This window comes from Liolophura sinensis, chromosome 10, assembly GCF_032854445.1.
Source record: "Liolophura sinensis isolate JHLJ2023 chromosome 10, CUHK_Ljap_v2, whole genome shotgun sequence".
Taxonomy (NCBI): Eukaryota; Metazoa; Mollusca; class Polyplacophora; order Chitonida; family Chitonidae; genus Liolophura; species Liolophura sinensis.
Genome location: NC_088304.1, coordinates 11,871,585 through 11,898,362, shown reverse-complemented (window position 1 = coordinate 11,898,362; position 26,778 = coordinate 11,871,585). Strand labels below are relative to the sequence as shown.

The 26,778-nt window shown below is 38.8% G+C and overlaps 1 protein-coding gene across 1 annotated transcript in view; it reads right to left on the bottom strand.

The window, feature by feature from the left end:
* LOC135476127 (atrial natriuretic peptide receptor 1-like) overlaps positions 1 to 26,307 on the bottom strand; it is a 28,185-nt gene extending 1,878 nt beyond the window's left edge. The window contains exons 1-11 of the mRNA XM_064756039.1: positions 26,176 to 26,307; positions 16,770 to 16,874; positions 14,710 to 14,781; positions 11,861 to 12,029; positions 9,878 to 10,027; positions 9,039 to 9,219; positions 8,297 to 8,437; positions 7,670 to 7,862; positions 3,367 to 3,556; positions 2,069 to 2,152; positions 716 to 807 (exon numbers count right to left, since the gene is read on the bottom strand). Coding sequence (XP_064612109.1) covers positions 716 to 807; positions 2,069 to 2,152; positions 3,367 to 3,556; positions 7,670 to 7,862; positions 8,297 to 8,437; positions 9,039 to 9,219; positions 9,878 to 10,027; positions 11,861 to 12,029; positions 14,710 to 14,781; positions 16,770 to 16,874; positions 26,176 to 26,301 — 1,503 coding nt within the window. The 5' untranslated portion in view covers positions 26,302 to 26,307. The remainder of the gene's footprint in view (positions 1 to 715; positions 808 to 2,068; positions 2,153 to 3,366; positions 3,557 to 7,669; positions 7,863 to 8,296; positions 8,438 to 9,038; positions 9,220 to 9,877; positions 10,028 to 11,860; positions 12,030 to 14,709; positions 14,782 to 16,769; positions 16,875 to 26,175) is intronic.
* Positions 26,308 to 26,778: the final 471 nt, after the last annotated feature.

The following is a 26,778-nucleotide window of genomic DNA, read 5'->3' as shown; positions in this document are numbered from 1 at the left end:
TAATAGAAATGCGCCAGTTTACATATAAAATACCGTCTTGTCGCCTTGTCGATTTTCAAATTGACAGCAGAAAAGCACAGAACCGCGCCAATTCAACTTTACAATCGCGTCCCCAGAACCACCTACACACTTTTGACACATCCACTAAAAACACGCCAACGGCGACATTTTTTAAAATTTTTACTTTGTCGCTGTGTTTAGGGACAAACTCCGTAGAACTGGTCTGCGTGAAATTTACAAATCTACTCTCTGCATGCCCACATCACTGACAAAAAGACCCACCGTCACAACGCGATATTTAAACTTAAAATGTCGCCTTCCGTTTAACTGATAGCGTAGAGAAGGAAATTGGGCTTTTACGTTGATATCACAGTATTTATTTGATTGGTGTTTTACGCCGTACTCAAGAATATTTCACTTATGCGACGGCTGCCAGCATTATGGTGGGAGGAAACCAGGTAGAGCCCGGAAGAAACCCACGACCATCCGCAGGTTGCCGGCAGACCTTCCCACTTACGGCCGGAGAGGAAGCCAGCATGAGCTGGACTTGAACTCACAGCGCATTGGTGAGAGGCTCCTGGGTCACTACGCTGCGCTAGGGCGCTAACCAACTGAGCCACGTAGGCCCTGATATCACAGTAAAGCGTTTCTCTCGCGTTCAATTTCAGAGTTAACATATACATAAGAAGTATATATACTAATGTCTTTGACTTACCTTGATATTGATTTCCCCCCGTGGGGATATCTTGTACTTTCCGGTTTGCTGAAGGCCCTTACACGTCTCTTCGCTTATATGAATTCGCTGGCCTAAGCATAGGGAAGAATACAATACACTCTTTATGGCTTTGTAACCAGAATAGGGCCATACTGAATTACTTCCCTTGGGGTTAAGTGGGATTGCTTAACTCTATATATGTAAGGAAGGTTGAACTGCATGGTTGACATCAGCTCTTGTCAAATTAACAAATGGCAGAGATCAGATTTCAGCGGTAATATATGTAACCCATTTGCCAAGTATCAGACTGTTGTCTGACTTACTGCTCTAGGGTGTTACACTGTATGCTGTATATCTATTATCATACAAACGCTTACTTTCATGATGTTAAGGACACAGCTTCTGAGCCAGATTTGCCTCTCGTTGGTGAGGAAGCTGAAGAGCTAGGGGGAACCTGTCTGGCTAAAGTGTTGATTATGACCCTAACCTATATACTATATATTTTTTTAAAAAATCCTACATCCTATGTAGTACAGGTGGGGATATACTGAACATATCAGCGAGCATAGGAGTCCATGTGCTCATGAAGGATGACTATTATATATATAGTCAAAAGTTTATCACATTGTTTTAACAAACTTTTCATAAGCATTTCATATACTCTTTTTCATGATAAAAAACGGCTATGAAATTGCCTGGTGAGGAAATGTTTGCACGGGAAAATATCGGTTACGAAAGTGTCGATGGTGGAAATGTTTACTGATGGAAATCTGCAATGGGTAAATGTCAGTGGTGGAAAGCTTTAGTGATGGAAATCTGCAATGGGTAAATGTCAGTGGTGGAAAGGTTTAGTGATGGAAATCTGCAATGGGTAAATGTCAGTGGTGGAAAGCTTTAGTGATGGAAATCTGCAATGGGTAAATGTCAGTGGTGGAAAGCTTTAGTGATGGAAATCTGCAATGGGTAAATGTCAATGGTGGAAAGGTTTAGTGATAGAAATCTGCAATGGTTAAATGTCAGTGGTGGAAAGGTTTGGTGATGGAAATCTGCAATGGGTAAATGGCGATGGCGAATATGTCCAGAGGGGAACTCTGTTCGGAAAATGGCTAGAGGGGTAAATGTCCAGGGGCGAAAGTGAATGACTTCAGTCAAATTTTGAAATACGATTTTTAATCTTATTTTTGGATCCTAAAAATGAAAATTATAAATTATTAAATCACATTATATTTATTTATTTAATTATTTGATTGGTGTTTTACGCCGTACTCAAGAACATTTCACTTATACGACGGCGACCAAGATTGTGGTGACTTAAGTCAGAAACAGGTGGTCGTCTTCCTATCTTCAGCTTACCCTCTCCGTTTGACTCCATCCTGGACGCTGTGTTCACCGTATCCCCAAACAGACAGTATCTAGGCATGGTAAGGCCGACAACTCCTGCGAACCAAACCAAGAGACCCGTTTAGTACAGAGATGATGCCAAAACATGGAGTGGCTAAAAAGTAAATCTGGTGGGAATAAAAAAATGGGCCCTACTTTGACACTCAATATCTCCGAAACCCTCTTACGTCAGCTTCTAAAATTTATACACTCAAAAGCCATTATGTCCTAAGTATACAGACCAAATTCCAATTTCATTCTTAAAGATTTCTGTTCCTTGGACCAAAATCAAAATAGTCAAAAACACATTTTCCGGACATTTCAAAATGATGTTCTACCTTGTTTGACTTGAAAAGGTGATCTATTGGTCCTCCACTGATAAGTCCCAAATCTCCTTAAGAGTAATTTTTTCAAGCAGTCCTTGATGCGTGCTTTTAGTTCATCCTCAGTGAATTTTTCCGTGCGACCCTCTTTGGTCCCTGACAGGTGATGCAATGTGGGTCACCGGAACGTGCGTTTTTTATGTTTTCATTTTAACCCTGTGTACAAACTACTCAAGCTATGACCTTGAAAATTAGTCAGTATATTAACAAAATCATGGCATTAGAATAGCTAAAGTTTGAAAAGGTTTGAACAAAGGATAATGGAGCAATGCAGCATCAAAGTACGGCCCATTTTTTATGCCCACCCGATATATCTAGCCTGGCAAATCTCACTTGGTGTTACGTCATTTTGCAGGACATGACCTACAGCTAATAATTTTAAATCATACATCCAAGTAGGCAGTTATGATTCTGCTATTGCCTGCGTGGTCAGTTTCTTTGGACTGATACTCTGACATCAAAACGTTTTTGTCCAGTCACTGAAATCAGGGGCAATCTAAACAGGGATGCCTGAGGAATATCTTTATGTGTGTATGTGTGTATCACTGGATGAAAAATTGAAGGTTCATTTCTATATTTATTTCATTCTTGTTAAACACTATGCATACTTAAGAATTTTTTTTACTCTTGAGATGTCGGTCAGTTTTAGATGTGAAGGAAACATAGAGTGTGCGGACCATTCCGCACGCGAACAAAAGGGCCACGGAGGCCCCTCAAGACTCATTTTAAGAACAGCTTAAAACACTAGTTCCCAAAGGAATATGTAAGAAATAATATATAAATATAAATAAAGGTGGTAACATCTAAGAGTGTAGCCTTTATCAGTTTTCAGTGATACGGTAACTGTTCGTGGTGGAGGGGAGGGGGGCAATAACCGAATGTAAATACCTGCACAGCAGGCCCCTGTGTGGGCCCCTATCCGGATCTTGAGTTTCTGCTGGGGCATGTGAGGCACGGTAAAAAACATGAGAGCACTGAGTATGTCGAGGGCCATGTCGGCTATAGCTCGCGTGTGATGGTCTCCATTCCTCACTGGTACGCCGCTAACCACCATGTAAGCGTCCCCAATTGTCTCCACCTGAGGGGGTCAAATCCTTGTTTTTATGCATTGATTCATTTTGACTCATTTTTATTCATTGATTTATGTTGAATCATTTTTATTCATTGACTCAAGCTTGGAAATACTGCGCCATTTGCACAGATTGACCATGTATATCGTCAGTTACACAAAGTATATATGTATACTATGAAATGAAAATTAAAATATGTTTTCTGCAGGCTTTATTGTTTTCATAAACTAAAAATCTCTTGATGAATAAAGAAATGATAATTATATAAAATAAGATAAAATTGAGACATTTGCACTAAGAGACCATGGTAAGTCACACTAAGTAGAAATCAACAAAAATAAAAAAATAAAAACATCTCTTCTTTTTGTAAGTTATTAAAGAAAATTTAAGGCTTTCAATGAATAAAAATTATTATATAAAAGACAAATAATATTTTAATCAAAAAACATAAGGAATACAGTGACAGCTTACACTGTCTCAGTGCATAGACTACCTACCGCTCTGGAAAGTATGGCCCGGTGATAGAACTCAGAGAGGGGTTGGGACGTGGTAAGAAGGGATAAATTTCCCCCATTACACAGCACTCCAATGCAAGAAATTTTATACAAAAACCCCAGTCAGCATCTTGGTATTATCAAGTTAACGATTCTTGCTTCAAGAAAAGATTTTCTTATCAAGCTTGTTATTTCATTACGTCAAGAAGAATGAGACACTTTATTATCTTACATAAACAAATAATTGCATACGCAGTATGGGGACACATGGCTCCATAGTGGAAGTTTCCCTTCTCACCACCAATGAGGTCGTGGGTTCGAATCCAGCCCTTGTTGCTTCGCATGCAACATTGCGTTAGGGGCTTTGCCAAATACCTGGTGGTGGGCGTCGGTTTCCAACAGGACTGACCTATTGTCTCAAACTAAAAAACCTGACCACCGCCAGATAAGTGAAATATATTAGACTTGATACGGTGCTAAATACCACTCAAATAAAATAAATACAAAAACCTTATACAGTATGACTTGTTGATGTACATTGTTTCAGTTCTGGGTCCAAAATTGGCCTGTAGTCAATTACATCTATGCGGCTTTCAATCGCAGCAAACCGTAGGCCTAGGAGTTATACAATATACCTTCGAGACGCATGCTCTTTCAGTTTTGGCTGGGAATGACATGCAAATTACCTCGTCGCAATAGCTGTGTAAGATTTGGCTGATTGCGAAGTGCAAAGCAGTCACTATACACTGCACATCTATACCACTTAAAAAGAGAGAAAATAGTATTGGTTTCATTGAAGAAACTCCTTACAATTCATAAATAAAATGTACCTGGTTCAGTATATATTGAAATATTTTTCTGTAACTGATCTCACCGTGGGCAGACCCCCAAACAACGCGTGTGTATATTTACTGAAATACATCTGTGAATTTAAAACGGAGCATGATACATAATATGTGTATATTATATGCAAATATTTATTTATTTGTCTATTTATTTGATGTTTAATAACGTACTCAAGTGCGTGTCACTTTTATGACGGGGGTCGGGATTCGGGTTGGAGGAAACTGGGGTGCCCAGAGTAAACCACAGGCATTGGTCATCTACCTGACAAACCTTTTGACAAACCAGCAATCAAAACAGTCACAGCTGGATTCGAACACGCGACCTCACTGGTCAAAGGCCTGACTGTTTTAGTGTGCCAGTGCTTTATCTGTCTAAGCCTGCGAGGTCTCTCAGTGCACGTCTGTTACTACAATCACAAAACGCCACCTTCAAAATATGAAAGGGTCTCTTTTTAGACTTGCTGCAGCAGAACCCTTGACTTAATTGAACACTGCAGGTGGTTACAGATGAACTAGGTGATCCAATAAAATGGCTCGGCACATATCTTCAGTCAAATGTTGTGGCTACAGAAAGAATTGGTGTAATCTAAAGTCTGCCGTGTGCGTTTAAGAGGGATATTCTGATTGGCCACATCAACTCCATCGCTCTAGAACATTATTCGTCGAAACGTGTTGTTTTTCTGAAATGAACACAAATTACCCACCAAAGATGCCAGAATCAACCCGGATGAAATTGACGGATATGACCTCTCGTATATGGGTAGAATGCTGGGGAGTTCATTGTCAATGTACCGTAATAGGTTGATGCGTCTTTTTTTGGTGTCTTCAATATGGCGTTTCAGTGAAGCAGCACAATAAATATGCCGAGACTTGGAGCGTCCTGGTATGGCTAAAGGATTTTCAAAGCGATGTTATAAAACGCAAAAAAAAAAACTAATTTATATCAAGACTCAGATATTAGCGTATTTAAAGGATTCAAGAAATGTTGCATTCCACTGTGATAAATCTGCTAATATATAAAAAATTAAGGCTTCCCCGCCTTCGTCTTTGGGCGTAAAAATTTTCTTAAAAATAAACTGTGCCAGATGTAGATTACGAATATCAGATCACCTGATGAGGGTGAAGAGGTGGGCGAATCTATAGTACAAGCGGTAAGTCGGCTATGTTTGGCACGTTACGTCTTGTCACGTGCCAACCATTCCCGACCACTGACAAAAAACATGTATGAACTCCGGGACGGCGAGATTTCACCGGTTATGTGTGACCATTTGTCATTTATCGCACTGTCGTCACTCCTCTGGTTTTACTCTCCATGATGGACTCTTTCATTTGGCAATGTAGCGAATATGCCCCAAAATGCACACTAGCCGCCTATTTCTGTACTGTTAGATATTAATATTTGCAGTCACCCTTTAGGGGAACAGACACATTTCATGAATCCTTTAATGTAACGCACATCTGAAGATGCCATGCAATATGATATCATGGATGGTATATAAAGTGACACAAAACTTGCAAGGTTTGTGTGAAGCGACACAAAGTCTGTAAACGTCATGCACAATGACACAAAACCATGAGGCGTCATGTGAAACGACATAAATCCTTCAGGGGTCACAAACCAGGCAAACGTTGTCTAAAGCGAAATGGCCGGAAATGATACCAATGGGTAGGCTACCAAGGAATAATCTAGTTTGGTAATTTGGCCGTTAACCCTAGCAAGAAAAAGTACCAATCGACGGATAAACGATGAATCCAATGGGTTGTTTCGTCATATGTTTGCAACATTAAGAAAACTGCCACAAAATGCTGCACTTCTACGGCATCCTATTGATCCAGTTACCGCCTTTTATGGCTGTACTTCGTTATTTATGCAGCTACAGGAACTTTAATGGCGCCATGTCATGCAAAACAAACTTTGTAGGCGCCATGTGCAAAGCTGTAATGCCTTTGAGTGGCCACTTAAAGTGACATGAACATTGTTGGCGTCATATAATGCGACATACATACTGTAAACGTCATGTAAAGCGACACAGACTTCGTAGGCTTCAGGTAAAGCGACACAGATTTTGTAGGCATAATATGTGCTACACAAACTTTGTAGATTTCACGTAAAGCCAAAAACCAATCGTGGGCATAATACAATGCTACACATACCCTGTAGACTTCATGGAAAACGACACAAGCCCGGTAGAATCCATGTAAATCGACACAAATCTTTTTGTAAAGTTACACAGACCTTCTAGGCAATATACAGTTTACACATACCTAGTAAACGTCATCTAGAACGACACAAACCTTGTGGACGTCACGTACAAAGACACAGATTTTTGTAAACGTCATGTAAAACGACGCTAATTTTGTAAACGTCAGGCAATGCAACACAGATTTCGTGGGTTTAATGCATGCTTCACAGACTTTGTTGACCTTATATAAAGCGACACAAACCTAATGGACTTCATCTACAACGCCACACACTTTGTAAACGTAATGTGCACCTGGTACAAACCTCGTAAACGTCATATAAAAGGACACAAACCTTCTTAACGTCATGTAAAACGACACAGACCTTGAAGACGTCAGGTAAAACGACATGAATCTTGTAGACGTCATGTAAAACGACACAAACCTTGTAGGCATCATGTAAAGCGACACAGACCTTGCATGCATAGTGAAGCGCGACACAATCCGTTTGAGGTTCTTGTGAAGCGATATATACAAACCTTGTAGACGTCATTTGCAAAGACACTAACCTTGTAGACGTCATGCATAAAGTTACACCAACCTTATAGACGTCATGCAATGCTATGATGTCATCGAACAGTGTGTACAGCTGGTTGAGCAGATCCACAACCTGCATTGGCGTACATTGGGCGGATATTGTCGTAAAACCGACGATGTCCGAAAAATAGATGGTGACCTTCGGGAACAGTTCCGGGTCAACGGTTTGTCCCTTTTTAAGCTTTTCGGCGACAAGCCTGCAAAAGATAAAGACAGTACCTTTTGCAACGTCTGCTGTGTTATTTATGTGCTGGGCTGGTATTTGAAGCAGCTCTCATGAACTTTTCGATTAAAAGAAAAGAAAACATAACAATAATGCCAAACTCTGACATATCAGATAAAAGATCTGCAAATATGGTCTTTAATATTTTACTCGATTTTTTTTCAGAAAAAAAGGGTATGTGAAAATATTTTTGTACGATGGGTATTTGGGTACATGTTGATATATATCGGCTTTCATAACATTGTCCTGAATAAGGATGTGATGCATGTCTAAGAAATTATTTGGAGTGTAAATTTTGATTATGATTAGATAATGTTTATGAATATATTAAAATATAAATATAACCCATATCCAGGGATACTATGGCACGAACATTTACAAAATGCACACCGACTCATGACAACTTACGGCGGTAGCAATCTATATAACAGCTTATCGGTTTTCTTTTTCTCTTGGACCAATTCCTGTGTTCTCTGTTCGACCAAATCTTCCAGATTGTTAGCATACTTTTCCATCATCTTCAACATATTGTCCATAATATTCCCTTTACTGGAAAAAAATGAGAGAAAATAAAGCTTGCGTTATGATTATTTCATAATCATAAGGCTATAGGTCTTGAGAGTGAAAGATTCTGTATAGATGTATCTATTTGATAGCTGTTCAGCGCCATATTCAAGAATTGTGGGAGGAACAAGTGACTATGGAAAATCACTGTCTTTTGGCGAGCAAGATACTGACAAACTTTCTCACATGTGATATGCACACTATATTGGTGATATGCACACTATAATGGTGATATGCATTGGTGATATGCACACTATATTGGTGATATGCACACTATATTGGTGTGCTGTGGAATCTACAGGCTTTGTTCAGACTGTAACGTCATAAGTCCAGTTCACAGAGTTCAATCTGTTGTAACTAGTGAAAACAATGATAATATTTCACTCTTTTTTCATTTGGTGGTTTTGATAGCCGTTTTATTCCTTACTGAACAATATTTCACTTATACGACGGCGGCCAGCATTATGGTGGCAGGAAACCCGGAGGAACCGGAAGGAAATCAACGGCCATTTGCAGGTTGCTGGCTAAACTGAAGTCTCTACCAGTTAGCACGACAGCACTTTTTAAAAATGAATTTCACACTTACTGTCCCTTGTTATGGTTCTTCAGTATACGTTTAACAGCTTGAAAATCGGGTCGCCTTTGGGGCAGTTCATTCCAACATAAATCCATGAGGACGATCAGGTATTGGTCGACGTTCGTGCACACTTCGTGAAGAGGGGGGCGAAAAGGTGGTACTGTCGCATTGCGTATGTTTTCAATGATTTCTGAAAGTCAATGATAAGTACCGAAAGGTTACGAAGGACAATAGATTTACACTTCTTTAGATACAGTGGTATTTAATAACAGATGTAAGAAAGCAGAGAATCTTAAATTCCATATATTTCTTGCCGCGCATGTACTTCACATCAGTGTTGAAGCTTGACCATTGGGTCTGTGCTACTCACATAGGCTTATCTTCACCTATAATCAGAAATCATCAATATAATTGTTTCGGATATGCGTTACAATCATGTTGTGCATAGTTTAGAAAAAATGAATGGATGTGTATGAAGTATTATTAGGAACAAAAGTTGATTGGGACAGAACTTTTGTGTTTTCTGACGCCATTTCCAACCTCAAAACAGGGGAGTTGTTGCCTTTGTTTCAGATTTCTGAGGCAGTAATGTAAACTTAGAGAGCGGCGCAAGCGCTGTAAGGAGTATGATTAAAATCCGCCGTTCTACCAGATAAATACATGTATAGGCCTATATTTCGGCCTTTGTAGACATTTCACCATTTGGAAATTTACCGAGCCGGTACACCCCACTTCAATGATTACAATTCAGTGCCATCTTCACTATTGGGGAATTTGAATGTCATTCACGATTACACTCGGACACACACTCATGACGTGTTCGCATGACGTCAGTGAAAACTGCTTACCTTTGGGTGTATTTTTCACGGATCCAAACACACCAAGTCTGAAACATACTTCGTGGAGAATAATCCCGAAACTGTAGACGTCGCCGGTTTGAGTGCCGTTCGGAGGTGGTTGTGATTGGCGGAGGATCTCCGGCGCTGTCCATAGCATTCCTAATGGGTCAGAAAGCAGAGTTATCGGCCTTGTTGTATTAGGGAATTCTTATGCCACCCAACTCAGTCATTCCGCTAGAGGGAAGTAGTTTGATACAGTGGAAGTCATTCTAAAACAGAATCAGCCTTACTTGCCTTCTATGAGATGGCAAACGATAACATTTTACACCGCCATCTCATTTCTCCATGTAACGAATTGCAATGAAATTCACGTTACATGCTCACTTATGTAACATTTGAATCGCACGATCTAGCTTGTAATTGATCAGATACGGACGCAAATCTTATCCAATGATTATTTGTCAATGACAGTGACGATGCACGTCACGTGCTAAGTGATTTGACATTTGAATAACAATATCAAGCCTGTAATTGGTTAGATAGAAACGCACATGTTATCCAATGATTTTTTGCATGACAGTAAATTTCTCTTGTTCCAAAGCATGGTCGAGCAATGTTATTTTTATGCGTTTATGGATTGCAAGTCAATAGAACTATATATGTATTTGTAATGGAAGGTGTAAAGGTCTTGAAAGTCCCTACCAACAAGAACGTGTGGAAAATCTCCATAAAATGGCGAGAAAAAGAGCAAAAGCCTTGCGATACATCGATCGAGCCCAAACCTATGGACAGTGGCCATAAATGAGTGGAGGTTAAGAATGTGTGTCTCGCATTTTGTTGGAGAATTAAACGTTTGTTTCTTCACTTCCTGTTTGTCTCACGCCTGATCGAGTGCAATCGGTCCGATTACTAATTTGGCCAAATATTACATACATAAACACGTAAGTTATTTAAGATGCACATTTTTTTTTAGAAGAGTAGAAGAAGAGCACAACTAGCTGATCCCAAGCTGGAATCCTTTAGTAATTTTGTCCATCCCGAACTAGCGCTAACAGGGAAAACCGCACGCCGGCGATGTTGCTTGCATTTGTGCATTAGGTACCCAGTTTATGTGCAATGCGTAATAAAGCAGTCATTATCGTATATAAATGTATGCTTGGGGTCAAATTTCTGCAACACGTTTAGGGCATAACTGACTACTTCAGGCCGCATTGACCGCATTTACGTGATCAAATTGTATTTAACTAGACTCGCCAGTAAGTCTTTAAATTCATAATAATTTATTACTATTATTATTATTATTATTGTTATTATCATTATTTGGGTTTGTTGTTATGATATCACGAATGTAGATATGGAAAACCTGTACTCAGACTAAAAACCGTCTAACTGATTTTGAACCTATGAATGTAATACATTCTGATATCACATTCAGCCATCTGTGGCACATTTTGACTCATTTTGATCAGACCACATTTAACATGGACACCCTTTGAGCTTCGCTTGTATTCATCACTATATATGGAGAAACCAAGGAGCGTGTCACGTATTGAGTGGGTGGAGCGTCATGCCTGTAGTGCTGTTGGCTTAGTCTCTCAGTGAGGCACCACATTTACATGTAAATATCTCGACGCTCCAACCTGAACACTTTACAGTGGCACCGTCTTCACCGAAGAAACATAGGGATGTCGAAAGCGACGCTAAAAACCACATACAAACAAACGTATACGTATAAAAAAAAGGAGGTGAAAGTAGATCGTTAACAAAGTGAAGGAAATATGTTGGAATTCTTCAAACATGTTTCACTCACCGTAAAAACAAACTTATTCAAACCAATCAGACACAAATAAATAAGCATAAAATGAAAAAATAAAATAAAAACGAAAGTGAAAGTCAGTCGTTAGCAAGATGAAGGAAACATGTTGGAATTTTGCAAACATGTGGCACTCACCGTGAAAAGGACTACTAAGAAACACTAGATTAAACTCTTACTTCTGTGCTGTTCATACTCTCCCTGCAGGTGAGCAGAAGTCTGCCCTTGTAACATGTTGTTAAGTCCGTAATCCGTTATTTTTAACAGCCATCTACTGTCTACCACGCAGTTCGTGCTTTTAAGACGACCATGACTCTTTAACGGGGACGAATGAAGGTAGGTCATTCCCTGAAAAACAAAATCGACATTAAGAGCGTGATAGCAGAGGCTGAAACCAACAAAGTCTTTACATATGATAATACGCTGAAATATACTAATAATCAAAGTAGAGAAACTTCTATATGTAAACTAGATACAGCCATTACATTCTTAAAGTAAGGAAATCACCGCGGTGAAAACGTTTATACAGCGGAGAAAACCTTCCCACCGCGGAGAAAAACTTTCCACCTCGGAGAAAACCTTTACATCGCTGACAAAACTTTTACACCTCAGAGAACCTTTACACCACTGAGAAAACCTTTATACCGCTGAGAAAACCTTTAACCCACGGAGAAAATGTTTACACCGCGGAGAAAACGTTTTCACCACGGAGAAAAACTTTACATCGCTGTGAAAGCCTTTAAGGTATACACAGTTTATCGAAGTTTTGAACGCTGAATTTATGAATGTTGTCCAAAATATTTTTTATAATCCTTTTCCATATACTTTAATTCTTTGTTCTTAATAATAAGCTTTCATTAGAAAAACCTTGAACTACTGTAGGTCATTAGACAATGTTAAAAATTTTGGATGGCACTAACAGGCCACGGTATCAAAATGTATTATACTTTCTTTTTTCATATATTTGATAGCAAATGGCAGGCGTGGATCGAGGTAGTCATCTAAAGTTTTTCTGTCAAGTCAAAGGCAATGCTATCAGTTTGCACGGCGTAGACTTCCACCTATTAGTACCGAATGCCGGATGAAGACACTATGAAAAGTAATCTTTCCTCAGAGACAAATATAAACCAAATGCTGTCTTATCGGATAAAACAGTTTGCTAATAACACGTAGATACTTGATGAAAGGAACGATATACCTATAAGTTTTAATCGTGATTTTGTAAAATCTATGGTAACTAACTGAAACAAATTTCGAAATGTATCACAACCAAATTTAGGTGCAAATTATCATCCTCCTTACAGCGCATGCGTCGCTCTCTACCTTTCGCTTTACATCACTGCCACTACTGGTAAATTTTGTACAGAAATCTTGAACAATGCCGAGGTCACTGAGGTCACGGTGATGAGGCAGGAATTGATGTCGGAAAATACAAAAAATTCGTGTCTGAAACAATACTTATTCACATGCATTCTCTTTATCTATAGAGTATGTACGACATGATTCTAAACAAAACCTAAAACAATTTTATTGATGAAAGTGATGAAGCTAAACCTAAACAAGCCTATGTGCGTCTCACAGGCTCCAAAGGTCAAGCTTGTCTAGTGGTGGCAGTGATGTAAAGCGGAAGGTAGAGAGCGGCGAATGCGATGTAAAGAGAATAGCATCTCATGAAAAACGCTTGCATGGTATTTATGTGTCTGGACGGTTATCATGACATAGCCTAACTACATACACTATTCATCCACATTTATTCAATCGCATTTACAAGAAATATAAGAACAGCCCCTGTGTTTAATAAATGTGTGGAATAGCTTGTACTTCTTGAATAGCGCAAAATCTTCTATCATTCATTTGTGACTACAAACTATACTATACCATTCAACGCAAAGCCCAAATAGTAGAACACACATGAATGGCGTTCCAACCGGGCTAGTCCTGCGTATAAAACATTTAAATGAAAACGATCGTTTAGAATTTGATTTATCTATTTAAATTAACAGGGAAAACCCCTTCGGAAACCCACGACCATTCGCATGAAGCTGACAGACCTTCCCACGTATGGCTTTTAGTATTTGAAGATTATCTATTTGGTAGATTACCAAATGGTGTTTGGTGTTTGATATGAGTTTTTTTTACTTGATTAACACAATAATCAAGGTTTTATAAGCGAAGTGGCCATACGACCAAACTTTGCTGCATGTATAAATCCTGCGTTTCAAGTAACCCTTTGGTACTCATATATACTGACTGCTGACCCACTGAAGTATAATGCCGAAGGCACCAGGACTTGTCACCTCACCGAGTCACATTATCCTGACACCAGGCCAACCAACCCTGTTTCCATGCTCTAACCTGTCATGCTAAACCTTTCAATGCTAAGCACCATTTCTAATGTATTTATTTATTTGATTGGTATTTTACGCCGTACTCAAGAATATTTCACATACGACGGCGGCCAACTACATGCTTGTGGTAATATAAAATAGTTTGCGAATAGTATAATGTTAATTTTTTTGCTTTGCTCCAATATGAACACGAATATCAAAGTAATCGAAACAGCTGGTGGTCAAGAGCAATCAGTCCATGATGACGTCAGCTCGACAGGATAATGTTGTATGGTAGCGCTGTGAACATTTGCAGTGCGGCGCTAAAGTTATATCCCACAGTATGTCCGAGAAATTGAATTAATACAGAAGAGGAAGGACACACGGTCAAAAAGATCAATAAAATTGTTTTGCTGGTCTGCAGAAAAATCATGAAAAGAATGTAAACGTATCACAATTTTGGAACAAATTCAACAATGTCACTTTGTGGAAAACGAACAGACAGTTAATTTTATTTGATTACTTTTAATGTCATAGAAAATATCTTTTGATGTACATCTATATGATGGCGGTGAGTTTTATCATTATGCGTAGAGAAAAAATGAAGTGTCCAGATTAAGCTATTTTGCACAACATATTGAAGGAAGACAATGAAATGGTCAACGGAGGTTTAGACGGCACCAAAACGCATAGATACTTACGTTAACTATATCGCTGATGAGGGAATATTTGAACACCCAGTCTAGTTTTATATCGTCGTTTTCTAATATATCCTGGAATAAATAAATGCAAAGTAGATGATCAGATCAAGTACCGTACCTAGAACTAGTAGTTTCACAGTACAGTACTTAGAGCCGGTAATTTTCCGGCACTGCACCTAAATGCAAAGTAGATGATCAGATCAAGTACCGTACCCAGATCTAGTAGTTTCACAGTACAGTACTAGAGCCGGTAATTTTCCAACACCGCACCTAAATGCAAAGTAAAGTAGATGATCACGTGATCAGATGGAATCATTAAGCAATCAAGCTGAGAATATATAATTGCCACTTTCCTTCAGCAATGTTACTGTATGGTTGGTCTACAGAGACCCATTAGACAAGCATTTAAAGGCGGGTAAAGCAAACAAATTACTAATTGAGTGATTGATTATTGAATAAATTGGTGTTTAACGCTGCAGTTAAGAATTCCCCCCCTATATGGTGTCCATCTCACCGAGTAAGTGCATAACAGGTGAAGAAAATGTGATATCTGATTGGTAGATGTCATTTAGAAAGTGGATATTAAGCAAGAATATTATAGTTATTATTGATTATTGATTACTGGATATAGCACAGGTGCTACTGCTGAACATTGGCCCGGAGTTTTGAACAGGCAACCTGGTACTCAAACAACAAATTGCCAGCAACAGATGTCAACCGTTAACACCAACTGACGAACAGGACTCCCACAAAAATATGGCGTAGCTATGGAGACAAACATGTAAACTGCCTTTAGAGTAGAATGGGTAAAGTAGGCAGATATGAAGAAAAACATGTAGACTGTCTTTAGAGTAGAATTGATAAAGTAGGCAGATATGAAGACAAACATGTAAACTGTCTTTAGAGTAGAATTGATAAAGTAGGCAGATATGAAGAAAAACATGTAGACTGTCTTTAGAGTAGAATTGATAAAGTAGGCAGATATGAAGACAAACATGTAAACTGTCTTTAGAGTAGAATTGATAAAGCAGGCAGATATGAAGATAAACATGTAAACTGCCTTTGGAGTAGAATTGGTAAAGTAGGCAGATATGAAGAAAAACATGTAAACTGTCTTTAGAGTAGAATGGGTAAAGTAGGCAGATATGAAGACAAACATGTAAACTGTCTTTAGAGTAGAATTGATAAAGTAGGCAGATATGAACAAAAACATGTAGACTGTCTTTAGAGTAGAATTGATAAAGCAGGCAGATATGAAGACAAACATGAGTGGAACTAGTACAGTAGGAAAATATAAGGACAAACGTGTGAACTGCCTTTAGAGTAGAATTGGTAAAGCTAGTGAGATATGAGGACAAACGTGTGAACGTCTTTAGAGTAGAATTGGTAAAGTTAGTGAGATATGAGGACAAACGTGTGAACGTCCTTAAGAGTAGAATTGGTAAAGTTAGTGAGATATGAGGAAAAACGTGTAAATTGTCTTTAAAGTGGAATTGATGTGAGATATGAGGACAAACTTGTGAACTGGCTTTAGAGTGGAATTGGTAAAGTTAGTGAGATATGAGGACAAACCTGTGAACTGGCTTTAGAGTGGAATTGGTAAAGCAGAGAGATATGTGGACAAACCTGTGAACTGCCTTTAGAGTACAATTGGTAAAGTTGGTGAGATGTGAGGACAAACTTGTGAACTACCTTTAAAGTAGAATTGGTAAAGTAGTGAGATATGAGGACAAACCTGTGAACTACCTTTAAAGTAGAATTGGTAAAGTAGTGAGATATGAGCACAAACCTGTGAACTACCTTTAAAGTAGCATTGGTAAAGTAGTGAGATATGAGGACAAACCTGTGAACTACCTTTAAAGTAGAATTGGTAAAGTAGTGAGATATGAGGACAAACCTGTGAATTGCTAGAATAGGGTAGAATTGGTAAAGTAGGGAAATGTGAAGACAGACCTGTAAACTGGCTTTAGAATAGAATTGGTAAAGTAAGGAATGTGAAGACAAACCTGTAAACTGGCTTTAGAATAGAATTGGTAAAGTAGGGAGATATGAGGACAAACCTGTAAACTTCCTTTAGGACAATACTGGTACAAAACGCAGATATGAGGTGGATCAATACAGGCGCCGATGAATAGGCTCAGGTTTTCTTGCTTCATCTCGCACATCTGCGAAAATGGAAGATCATGTATCATAAAACAGTCGAAATAATAATACTAAACGTTGAGCATAGTTAGCCTACACGTAAACAGTAAATGCCAGATTCCCTGATCACTGAACCAACTGATCTTCGTCAATTAGCTGACAAATCTATGATTTTCTATGTCCTGCTTTTCTTCTACAAAACTTGTTATCGAGTTACACCCACTGTTAATGCGCTACATCCGTGGTTAATGAGTAACACCCACTGTTAATGTGCTACATCCGTGGTTAATGAGTAACACCCACTGTTAATGCGCTACATCCGTGGTTAATGAGTAACACCCACTGTTAATGTGCTACATCCGTGGTTAATGAGTAACACCCATTGTTAATGCGTTACATCCGTGGTTAATGAGTAACACCCACTGTTAATGCGCTACATCCGTGGTTAATGAGTAACACCCACTGTTAATGTGCTACATCCGTGGTTAATGAGTAACACCCACTGTTAATGTGCTACATCCGTGGTTAATGAGTAACACCCACTGTTAATGCGTTACATCCGTGGTTAATGAATTACATCCACTGTTAATGTGTTACATCCGTTGTTAATGAGTTACACCCACTGGCAATAAGTTAGTGTTAAGCGTAACTGTAATGAAATGCCCAAATTCATTGAGTTGAAAACTCATTTGAATTCATCAAATGTAATGTACTTGGGTGTACTGTGCCTTCAATGCATTTTATTTTATTTATTTGTTTATTTTAACGCCATAAATTCAAAAATTTTAACACGGCTACGGAGGTGGAGAGTTTTATGAGTTGTACAATACAATGAAAACATACGGCTCATTTGCCTCGAGCCAGTAATGGTCCAGTACCGTACCTAGAGCCAGTAACTGTCCAGTACCGTACCTAGAGCCAGTAACTGCCCAGTACCGTACCTAGAGCCAGTAACTGCCCAGTACCGTACCTATAACCAGTAGTTTCACACTACAATACTTAGAGCCGGTAATTTTCCGGCACCGTACCTAGAACCAGTAATTTTCAAGTATCGTACCTACAGCCAGTAGTTTTCCAATCCTGTACCTAGAGCCAGTAATTTCCAGTGCCGTCCCTAGAGCCAGTAATTTTCCATTAGGTACCGAGAGTCAGTAATTTTCCAGTACTGTACCTAGAGGCGTAGTTTCACAGTATAGTACATAGAGCCAATAATTTTCCGGCACCGTACAAAGAGACAGTAATTTTTTTTGCAGTACCGTACCTAGAGCCATTAATTTTCCGGCACCCGACCTAGAGCCAGTAATTTTTCCGCACCGTACCTAGAGCCAGTAATTTTTCCGCACCGTACCTAGAGCCAGTAATTTTTCCGCACCGTACCTAGAGCCAGTAACTGTCCAGTTCTGTACCTACAGCCAATAATTTTCAGTATCTTACCCAGAGCCAGATATTTCCAATACCACATCTAGAGTCATTAATTTTTCTGTACCATACCAAGAGCCAGTAATTTTTCCAGTACCGTGCCTAGAGCAAGTAATTTTCAAGCACCGTATCTAGAGCTAATAATTTCCCAGCACAGTACCTAGAGCCATTAGTTTCACAGTACTGTACCAAGAGCCAGTAATTTTAAAGTATCGGACATTTTCCAGTACCGTACCTAGGGCCAGTTATTTTCCTGCACCGTACCTAGAGCCAGTAATTTTCCAGCACAGTACGTAGATTTCCATTGTCATGCCTAGCGCCAGTAATTTTTCCGATACCTGTTAAATCTTGGGCATTTTACACTGCTTACACGTTTCACCCTACGTTATAAAATAGAATATAAAAAATATGTGTGAATTAGCCCCTTGTGACTCATGGTGTTATTTGTGACTTTATATAGACCTACATGTAGCCTACTTTCACTCATATAATGCTTTCTAAACATCGTATACATTGCATATCTTGCGCTCTCCTCTATTTTATACAAAAGTACCCCAGCTGTGTATCGTTCCATTTGTTCCATTACCAAATCAGGTTTACTGCGGAGATCACTGTACTAATGTGGCTTCACGCTGTACAGGACGTTTGCACAGAAAGTCACGCATTATCACCGTAATGATTGTATAATTTGCACACAATGCCACATAATTCACGCACACTCGAGCATGCGCATATGTTTACTTCCACATGACCTACTGTCAGCCGTACTAATGGTACATTAGTCTACATGGAAACACATTGTGTGCTCTATCAATAGTTTTTCTACGAAATTATAAAAGATGAACTTTGACGCCCATCCTTTTTCTCCGAATGTACTTCAAAACCTATTTTACCACAAATTGATTATGCCATAAGCATTCTGTCTATGTTTGTTTTTGAGAATAACGTAAACATCACGTGACCGGTTCTGCATCTCGCATCAGAATCTGTTGAATGGTGCTGTGGGAATTTTGTTTAAAATGCGCCATCACTGTAAAATATTATAGGCCTAGTGTCAAGCTAAAATTTTATTTATTTATTGTATTGATCTATTTCGCGTTTTATAAGATTATTTTACTTACACGATGGCGACCAGTTCTGTTGTAGGAGGATGTAAAGATGCATGCGACTAGACTAATACATATTCTCATTTTTAGATTTTAGACGGAAGAATAAAGCCAAGATAAAATGAATAAATCATGATAAAATGATCAAATCATCATAAAATGATTAAATCATCATAAAATGATCAAATCATGATACATGCTCAGGCGAGAAAAATGAGTACCGCATATTTGTAGATACAAGATTTTAGTTATCTTTCTGACTGTGTCGTCTACCCTATGAACTTCATGTAAGCCTACACGAGAGAGAACGTGTACCGCAAGGCGAGAACTCCAACAGACGGGACTAAGATAGCACCCGCAATCAGTTACGAGCCACTGGTGCACAGAAAAGCCCCCCCCCCCCCCCCCTCACCGCCCACACACACACCAGAAAAAAAATACAATCCTGACATCAAAGTACCAGTAGAATTGCACGTGGGACTAAAGTGAACGATAAATCACAGAAGAATAACGAAAGTGATTCACACGAAGTAGTCCCAACGTTGAAGCGCCCAGTATATAGATAACACATGATACTCTATCACATGCTTGCTCGTGATCCATTGACTATACCGGTGGACCTCTGAAATAAGTCCGGAAGCAACAAAATGGAACGCACGAGTCCTAGGGGTGATATCTCGACGAAGTCCCGAAGTAGGAAGTAGCATTAAAGGTGGAGAAACATAAAAATGACATAGATTCAGATGAAAGAGTGCGAAAAGTTATTCCTAAATGAGGTTTTCAATATATTTTCTGATTTTTCCTTAAGGAGAAAAAGACGCTTGAAAATAATTTTTGTGTGGTGGGTATTTGGGACCATCTTTTGGTATTTATAGTCTTTGTTTAATAATCTCATAAATAAGGATGTAACACAGGTTTAATAAATATTTTTGCACTAAAATTTGTTTTTTTTTTCAGCTGACAAATGTATTAAACCTCAATTTGGATCATATTTATATTTTTAATATGTATATAAATATTATCATAATTAAGGTTAAATGCATATGTTTCGATATCAACAACAAATTTACATTCAAATAAATTTATTAGATATGCATTACATCCTGATTTAGAATGTTGTTATGCAACAACGATAAATACCGAAAGTTTGTCACAAATGCCCACCATACTAAAATATTTTCAAGTACCCTTTTTCTCTTGAAGAATAAAATCCCCAAAAAATATTAAAGATCTTATTTGCAAAATTTATTTTGACGCACTTTCATCTGATTTTGGGATCATTTTTATCTTTTCTTCTCCTTTAACTCTGTTTTAGAATCAGTCGACCTCTTACTGCCACCAAGAATTCGACAACAACAGAAGCAAGGGAAACTCGAAAATTCCCTGTTAGAGAATGAATTTGAACCCACGTCTCCTGTGATCTGTTGACTCGAATGAATGTACTCGATGAAAAGAATTTATTTTAAACTGAAAGAAGTTATCTGTTTTTATTTATTTGTTTATCTATTCGAATGGTGTTTTGCGCCGAACTGAAGAAAGGTTCATTTATATCATGGCGGCCTGGCCAGGTCATTTTGATTCTTGGTTACTTTATATAGCTTCTTGAATTGGAATCCAACCTTTTGCGTTATTTGTGCTTTTCTGTTTTAACAGAACAGACTTGTCGCGTTTCGAACAAAAACACCGATGACACACTTACTGGCAATGCTACTGGCTAATTTAGGTTAAAAAAAATGCTGGGTGACAACGTGAGCTGAGGTACACGTAAACTCAACTTTCTTAACTCAAGCCGGAGGGTATAGTTATATTGCTATGTCTTTATATCTGTCGCAGCTATAGGTGTGGTGAGTGACCAGTAAGATAATAAAGTATTGAATAAGGTCAATTAAACGTCTAGGTGGAAGCTATAAGTCCTTTTTTGTAACGACGCAGTAAACAAGGCGATGTAGCCTATCTGCGCATCACAACGTGCATCCGGCGACTTTCATTTAATGGTGATTTACATTCTATAACATGAAGGCTGACCCGGATGACTACTGTTTATTTAATTGTCACGACCTAAGATACCGGTACTATACTTCGTTCAAGGCTTACATAATAGTGTGTTCAGTGAGAGCAGATCGTGGCAGAGATATTTTTATTGTATTTCCTTGGTTAGGACACACGAAGTGCGAGTTCAAAAAAGAGGTTATACCTGAGATTTTTCCAAAAAAAAAAACAAGAACAGTTTTTGTCAATGCGAACCGCTTCATATGTTTTAGCAACATTATCACCGTTTTCGAATGGTAACACGTGCAGAAACGAGGCTGATAATTTCCAAAGATAATTATTTGAGTTATTCTTAAATCATTGCAAGAATTCGACAGGACTTGCGGTGATGGATATATCGCCAATAATATTTGGTATAAAAATGTTTAACTTTTCCCCCTCTTTAAACAAAAATCAAATACATAAAATAAGTTTGTCTGCGTTTTCGACACGGTCCCATCTGTGCAAACATATTTAAGCTCAGAGTATAGTCGAAATTTTTCTTGAGATTTTTCCGCAAACCAACAACATAATTCTATTGACCGTTCTTTTCACGGCGAGCATGTAAATGGTGAACAGGAGTCCTACCTCTTCTGTATAAACTCTTATTTTCTCAAACATAATCTGGAATATAGCTTCAGGGCCAGTGGACTAGATAGGTCGACAGCGCTGTCACACAGCATCACCCTGTCAAACTAACGTCATCAAGGGCCTATTACCCTTTACCACCAGCTGTTTCGATCACTTTGATATTCGTCCTCATTTTTGATCAAAGCAAGCAATCTACGTTGTACTATTTGTCCAATATTTTATACTAGCACAAGTATGTGCACATAATGGACTGACTTCAGCCATATGCTACAGTCTGCATGTAGCCCTACATGGGCACTTGATGTACAAAGTTGATGTAGGCCATACGCCAAACCCCAGATACAGGGACCATTCGCTTATTAAATCGTTCATATGTCTGTGTTTCTTCATTTGTTTATTTATTGTTATCGTTAGACGGAATGCTCAAGGAAGATTTGCCCATATGACGGCGGTCAATTTTATGGGGGAAGGAAACAGGAACGTTCGGAGTATAAAGCAACCGATCTTTGGCAAGTTACTGACGAACTATTCCCCGTAAATATGCCAGTATTTTTGTATATTAGTGTGAATAGATGTACTGAATGTGTGACAAATCAAGTTTAGTGGGTAACACAGGTAGTCCAAGGAATAAAACTTAAATCCTAAAACTTGGAACAATAAAAAAATAAGCAGTATATTTCAACAGAAGTCTGTTGTCTTAGGGATTAGTGGAATGCATTCTCTTATTACAACATAATATTCTGTCACATTCAACATAAAATATCGCTAGTGTATCGCTAGAATATTTATGTTTAATTAATAGAATATGTGTGTTATATTTAACAGAACAATCTGCTGCAATAACAGAACACATTCTAGCCTCACTCACACAACAGATTTTCTGTTAAAATTATTGAAACAGGTTCATTTTTTGGACGGAAACCGTTGATTAATGAGTGGGTTACACATTCTCAAAAGTACGGCCGACGTTAGTTTGACTGTGGTTTTAAGTCAGATTTTTTTAAGTCAGATACCTGTTGAAGTGCGGTGGTCTTTTGCCAGTAGCGAGAAGACAAAGGCTACACCAATTTCACCAATCTCAACAGGATTAATTTAATGTTAATAGGAGAGTTTCGAGTTCGAACTCTTTTATCATTAAAGGTAAAGAAAGCCCTCTTGCACCACGTGATCTGACAGAAATGTAAGTATGCTGCTCGTGTGGTCTTCATTATAAGCTTCTCCCAAGTGAAGGCCAGAAAACGGGAACAATGGTTGTATTAATTCCATTATTTACTTATACCAATGAAGTGCCTGGGTGGAACACCAATACACCCAGTGTTTTGTTCATGTCGTCCTTACAATGCGACATATAGAGACATTAAGTACATGCGATGTTACACGGGAGGCCTTCTTTTATTTCAACATTTATCTTGCTCCCCAGCAAAAAAGGGTTCTACAAAAAGGGTTTCACTGAAAAGTGTTGAGCAGATGAACGATGAAGAAAATTTGGAGTGTGAGTGAGTGAGTGCTTGTGGTTTAACGTTGTGCTCAACAATTTTTCAGTCATATGACGACGAAGGAATCATTAGAGTGTATGTAATGTGCCTCCTTGTTGCAGGACGGATTTCCACCGCTCTTTTATCTAGTGCTGATTGACTGAGACCACTTACCGAAGGTAAGTAAGCCGCCCCACCCGAGCCATTATACTGATACGGATCAACCAGTCGTTGCACTATCCCCTTCATGCTGAACGGCAAGCGATAGAGTTACAACTTCCTCTTTTAAAGTCTTAGGTGTAACTCGACCCAGGATTGATCCTGGATCTACCGCTCCCGAAGCGGACGCTCAGGAAATATAGAAGTCGAGCGTTTACTTTGTGAATTTAGGAACTTTATACAGGAATATGGGGTCATTTGTGCCTCAAGTGCCATAAAGTTTCCGAACATTTCGCCAAAGGTTTTTACCTTTAGACAGAAAAAAAAGAATTTTATTTCAAATCTCCCCTACAATGCCCAGGACTACCCAGTATAATGCTCACGACAGCATTAGATATACTCTTCTTCTATTAAAGTAAGTTTTAGAAAACTGGAAAAATGGTTGCATCATTTCCACTTGTATAACCCACGAGGAATCATTTAATTATATACAATATAATGCGTTGGTGGAGAACAAGGCATGGTCAGTACAGTGCTTGTGTCGCCCCTATTAAATGTACATAAAAGATTCACCCAAGTAAAGGTTGGAAAAGTGAAGCAGTGGTTGCATTAATTGCACTCCTATACATCCCAAAGAGAATAATTTAACTCTACCTAATAAGGTGAGGAGGTGGAAAACCACTTAGTATATCTCTCGCGTCGTCGGTATTATGTTTTTGATTCACGCCGACACATTAACATTTTCGACGTGTCAGTATTTAAAACCCTCCTCTTATTGCTTTGTTTTTGGTACTGGAATTTCGCAGTTTGACACATTTGTGTCAAGATTACAATTGTCAAATGGTCTAGAGCCCAGTACTGACATTTAACAGCCCACATGCAATGGCCTTGATCTTTGTGTCCAGACCTAGTACTTGTTTGTGTGGTGTGAATAATGTGTTGTTGAGAGTATGGTATTTGTTTTGGCAAGACCATCATTACAGACGTTGTTTCTTTCAACACACCAATATTATAATTCCAGTGTGTGGTTGCCTTTCATTAATTTAGTGAATTTCAAGACATTTAAATTTAAAATTCACAATCGGCAATTTTTGAACACAAACGTAGCAAAATCATGAACGTTAAACTAAAAAATGCCAAATTTTGCCTTATCTGGTTCGTGCATGTTTCTTTCTCATAACACCAAGTAACCATTGCATGTTCTGGGGTACACTGTAGGTCTAAATCAGTATCTGAGATGTTCGTTAGAAAAGTGACAATATTAACGGAAATGCACGGAAAGAGCTCGATCGTAACAGAGAACAGCAAGACCGACTGTAACGGGCAACCTTTATGATACGTTTCCGGGTTAATTTAGCAGGCATACCCCTTCATCGGTTTTGTCTCTTTAAATGTGCGACCAAATTTAAGCATGTATACAGAAAAGAATACCATCAGTTCGGGTGATTCACATTCAGTAGCCTACTTCACGTTCGAAATTCAAAACGTGAAGTTGGAATTTGGAATTTCGGTTACAAATAACCCACATGTCATGTGCTCTACGATTTTACATTTGAGTCGACATATACTGCATTTCGCTGGCCAGATCCGGATCTGCACAGACAGATTATCATAGTCCTTGCAGCGCATGCATCATTCACTACCTTTCGCTTTACATCACTGCCGGAACCTCCTTGGCTCAGTTGGTTAGCGCGCTAGCGCAGCGTAATGACCCAGGAGTCTCTCAACAATGCGGTCGCTATGAGTTCAAGTCCAGCTCATGCTGGCTTCCTCTCCGGCCGTACGTGGGAAGGTCAACCAGCAACCTGCGGATGGTCGTGGGTTTTCCCCGGCTCTGCCGATTTCCACCCACCATAATGCTGGCCGCCGCCGTATAAGTGAAATATTCTTGAGTACGGCGTAAAACACCAATCAAATATATAAATACATCACTGCCAGCAACAGACAAGCTTGACCTTTGGAGCCCGTAAGACACACGGCTTGTTAAGGCTTAACCTCATCACTTGTCTCTTCCCGCGGAATTATTTAATCAGCATTAAGCAATAAAATTGTTTCAGGTGTTGGTTAGAATGGTTTTACACCCACTCTAGATAAAGAGAATGCATGATATGTATGTGTTATTAGACGAATGTTGGGACGTACTGTTTGTGTTTTCTGACATCACTTCATGCCTCATCACCTCGACTGTGTTCACGAATTCTGTACTAAATTTGCTATTTATGGCAGTGATGTAAAGCGAAAGATAGTGAGTTACGCATTCGCTGTAAGGAGTATGACAGCTTATCCAATTATCTTTTTATTATTGCAGCATTTTCTCCGCACCAACATTGCCAAGCAAATTTTATATGATTAATTTGTGGCCTACATATGAAAAGAAATCTATACTTGAATCTTGAATCTTCATACCGCGAGAAACATGTAGAAAATCTTCCCAAGATGGCCGCTAGTACAAAACAAGCGTTATCTCGATCCGACCTACAATAGGCGTACGGGTCAAAAATGCATCGTGTATTGATTGGGACGGGTGGGAAAAAGCAAACACCAACCTGTTTCAATTCGATGAGATCCGATCTACTTGGTGTCAGCGTCTCCTTATGAACCATCTTCACAGCCACCAAGTTTTCTTTGTATTTGCCGACTTCGATAAAAACTTGGTTGCTGGCTTGGATCATGCTGGTACTTCCGGCTTTGCTGCGACTTCCCGACGGCTTACTTCCGACACTGAGCTGTGAGCAATCAGAAACGGGCTGGGCATGAACCACAAAAAGAAACAAAAATTAAGCGAAGCTTAAAGAAAGACTGAGTACTGAATCAGACACCTAGCTGGTGGTGCTTCTTGATCTGTGGTATTAGTTAGTTTTAGACATCTTAACAGACAATTCTGGTGAACGTGGAAATTCAGATATATTCAAAACACAATTTTATTTTAGAACGTTCGAAACGTGAGAATCATTTAAATGCATATAGGAAATTTCTTCTATATTTCTGAGCTTATATCATAGAGACTCGTAGCTTCTCAATAATGAATTCAGCGTGACGTGATTTGATTGCTTGGAAGTAAAGACGTATACGTTTAACGTTAATACATTGTCATGAGCAAAGCAATGCTGGACCATTCAAACATTTCAAGGGGGAAGCAAAAAAAAGGC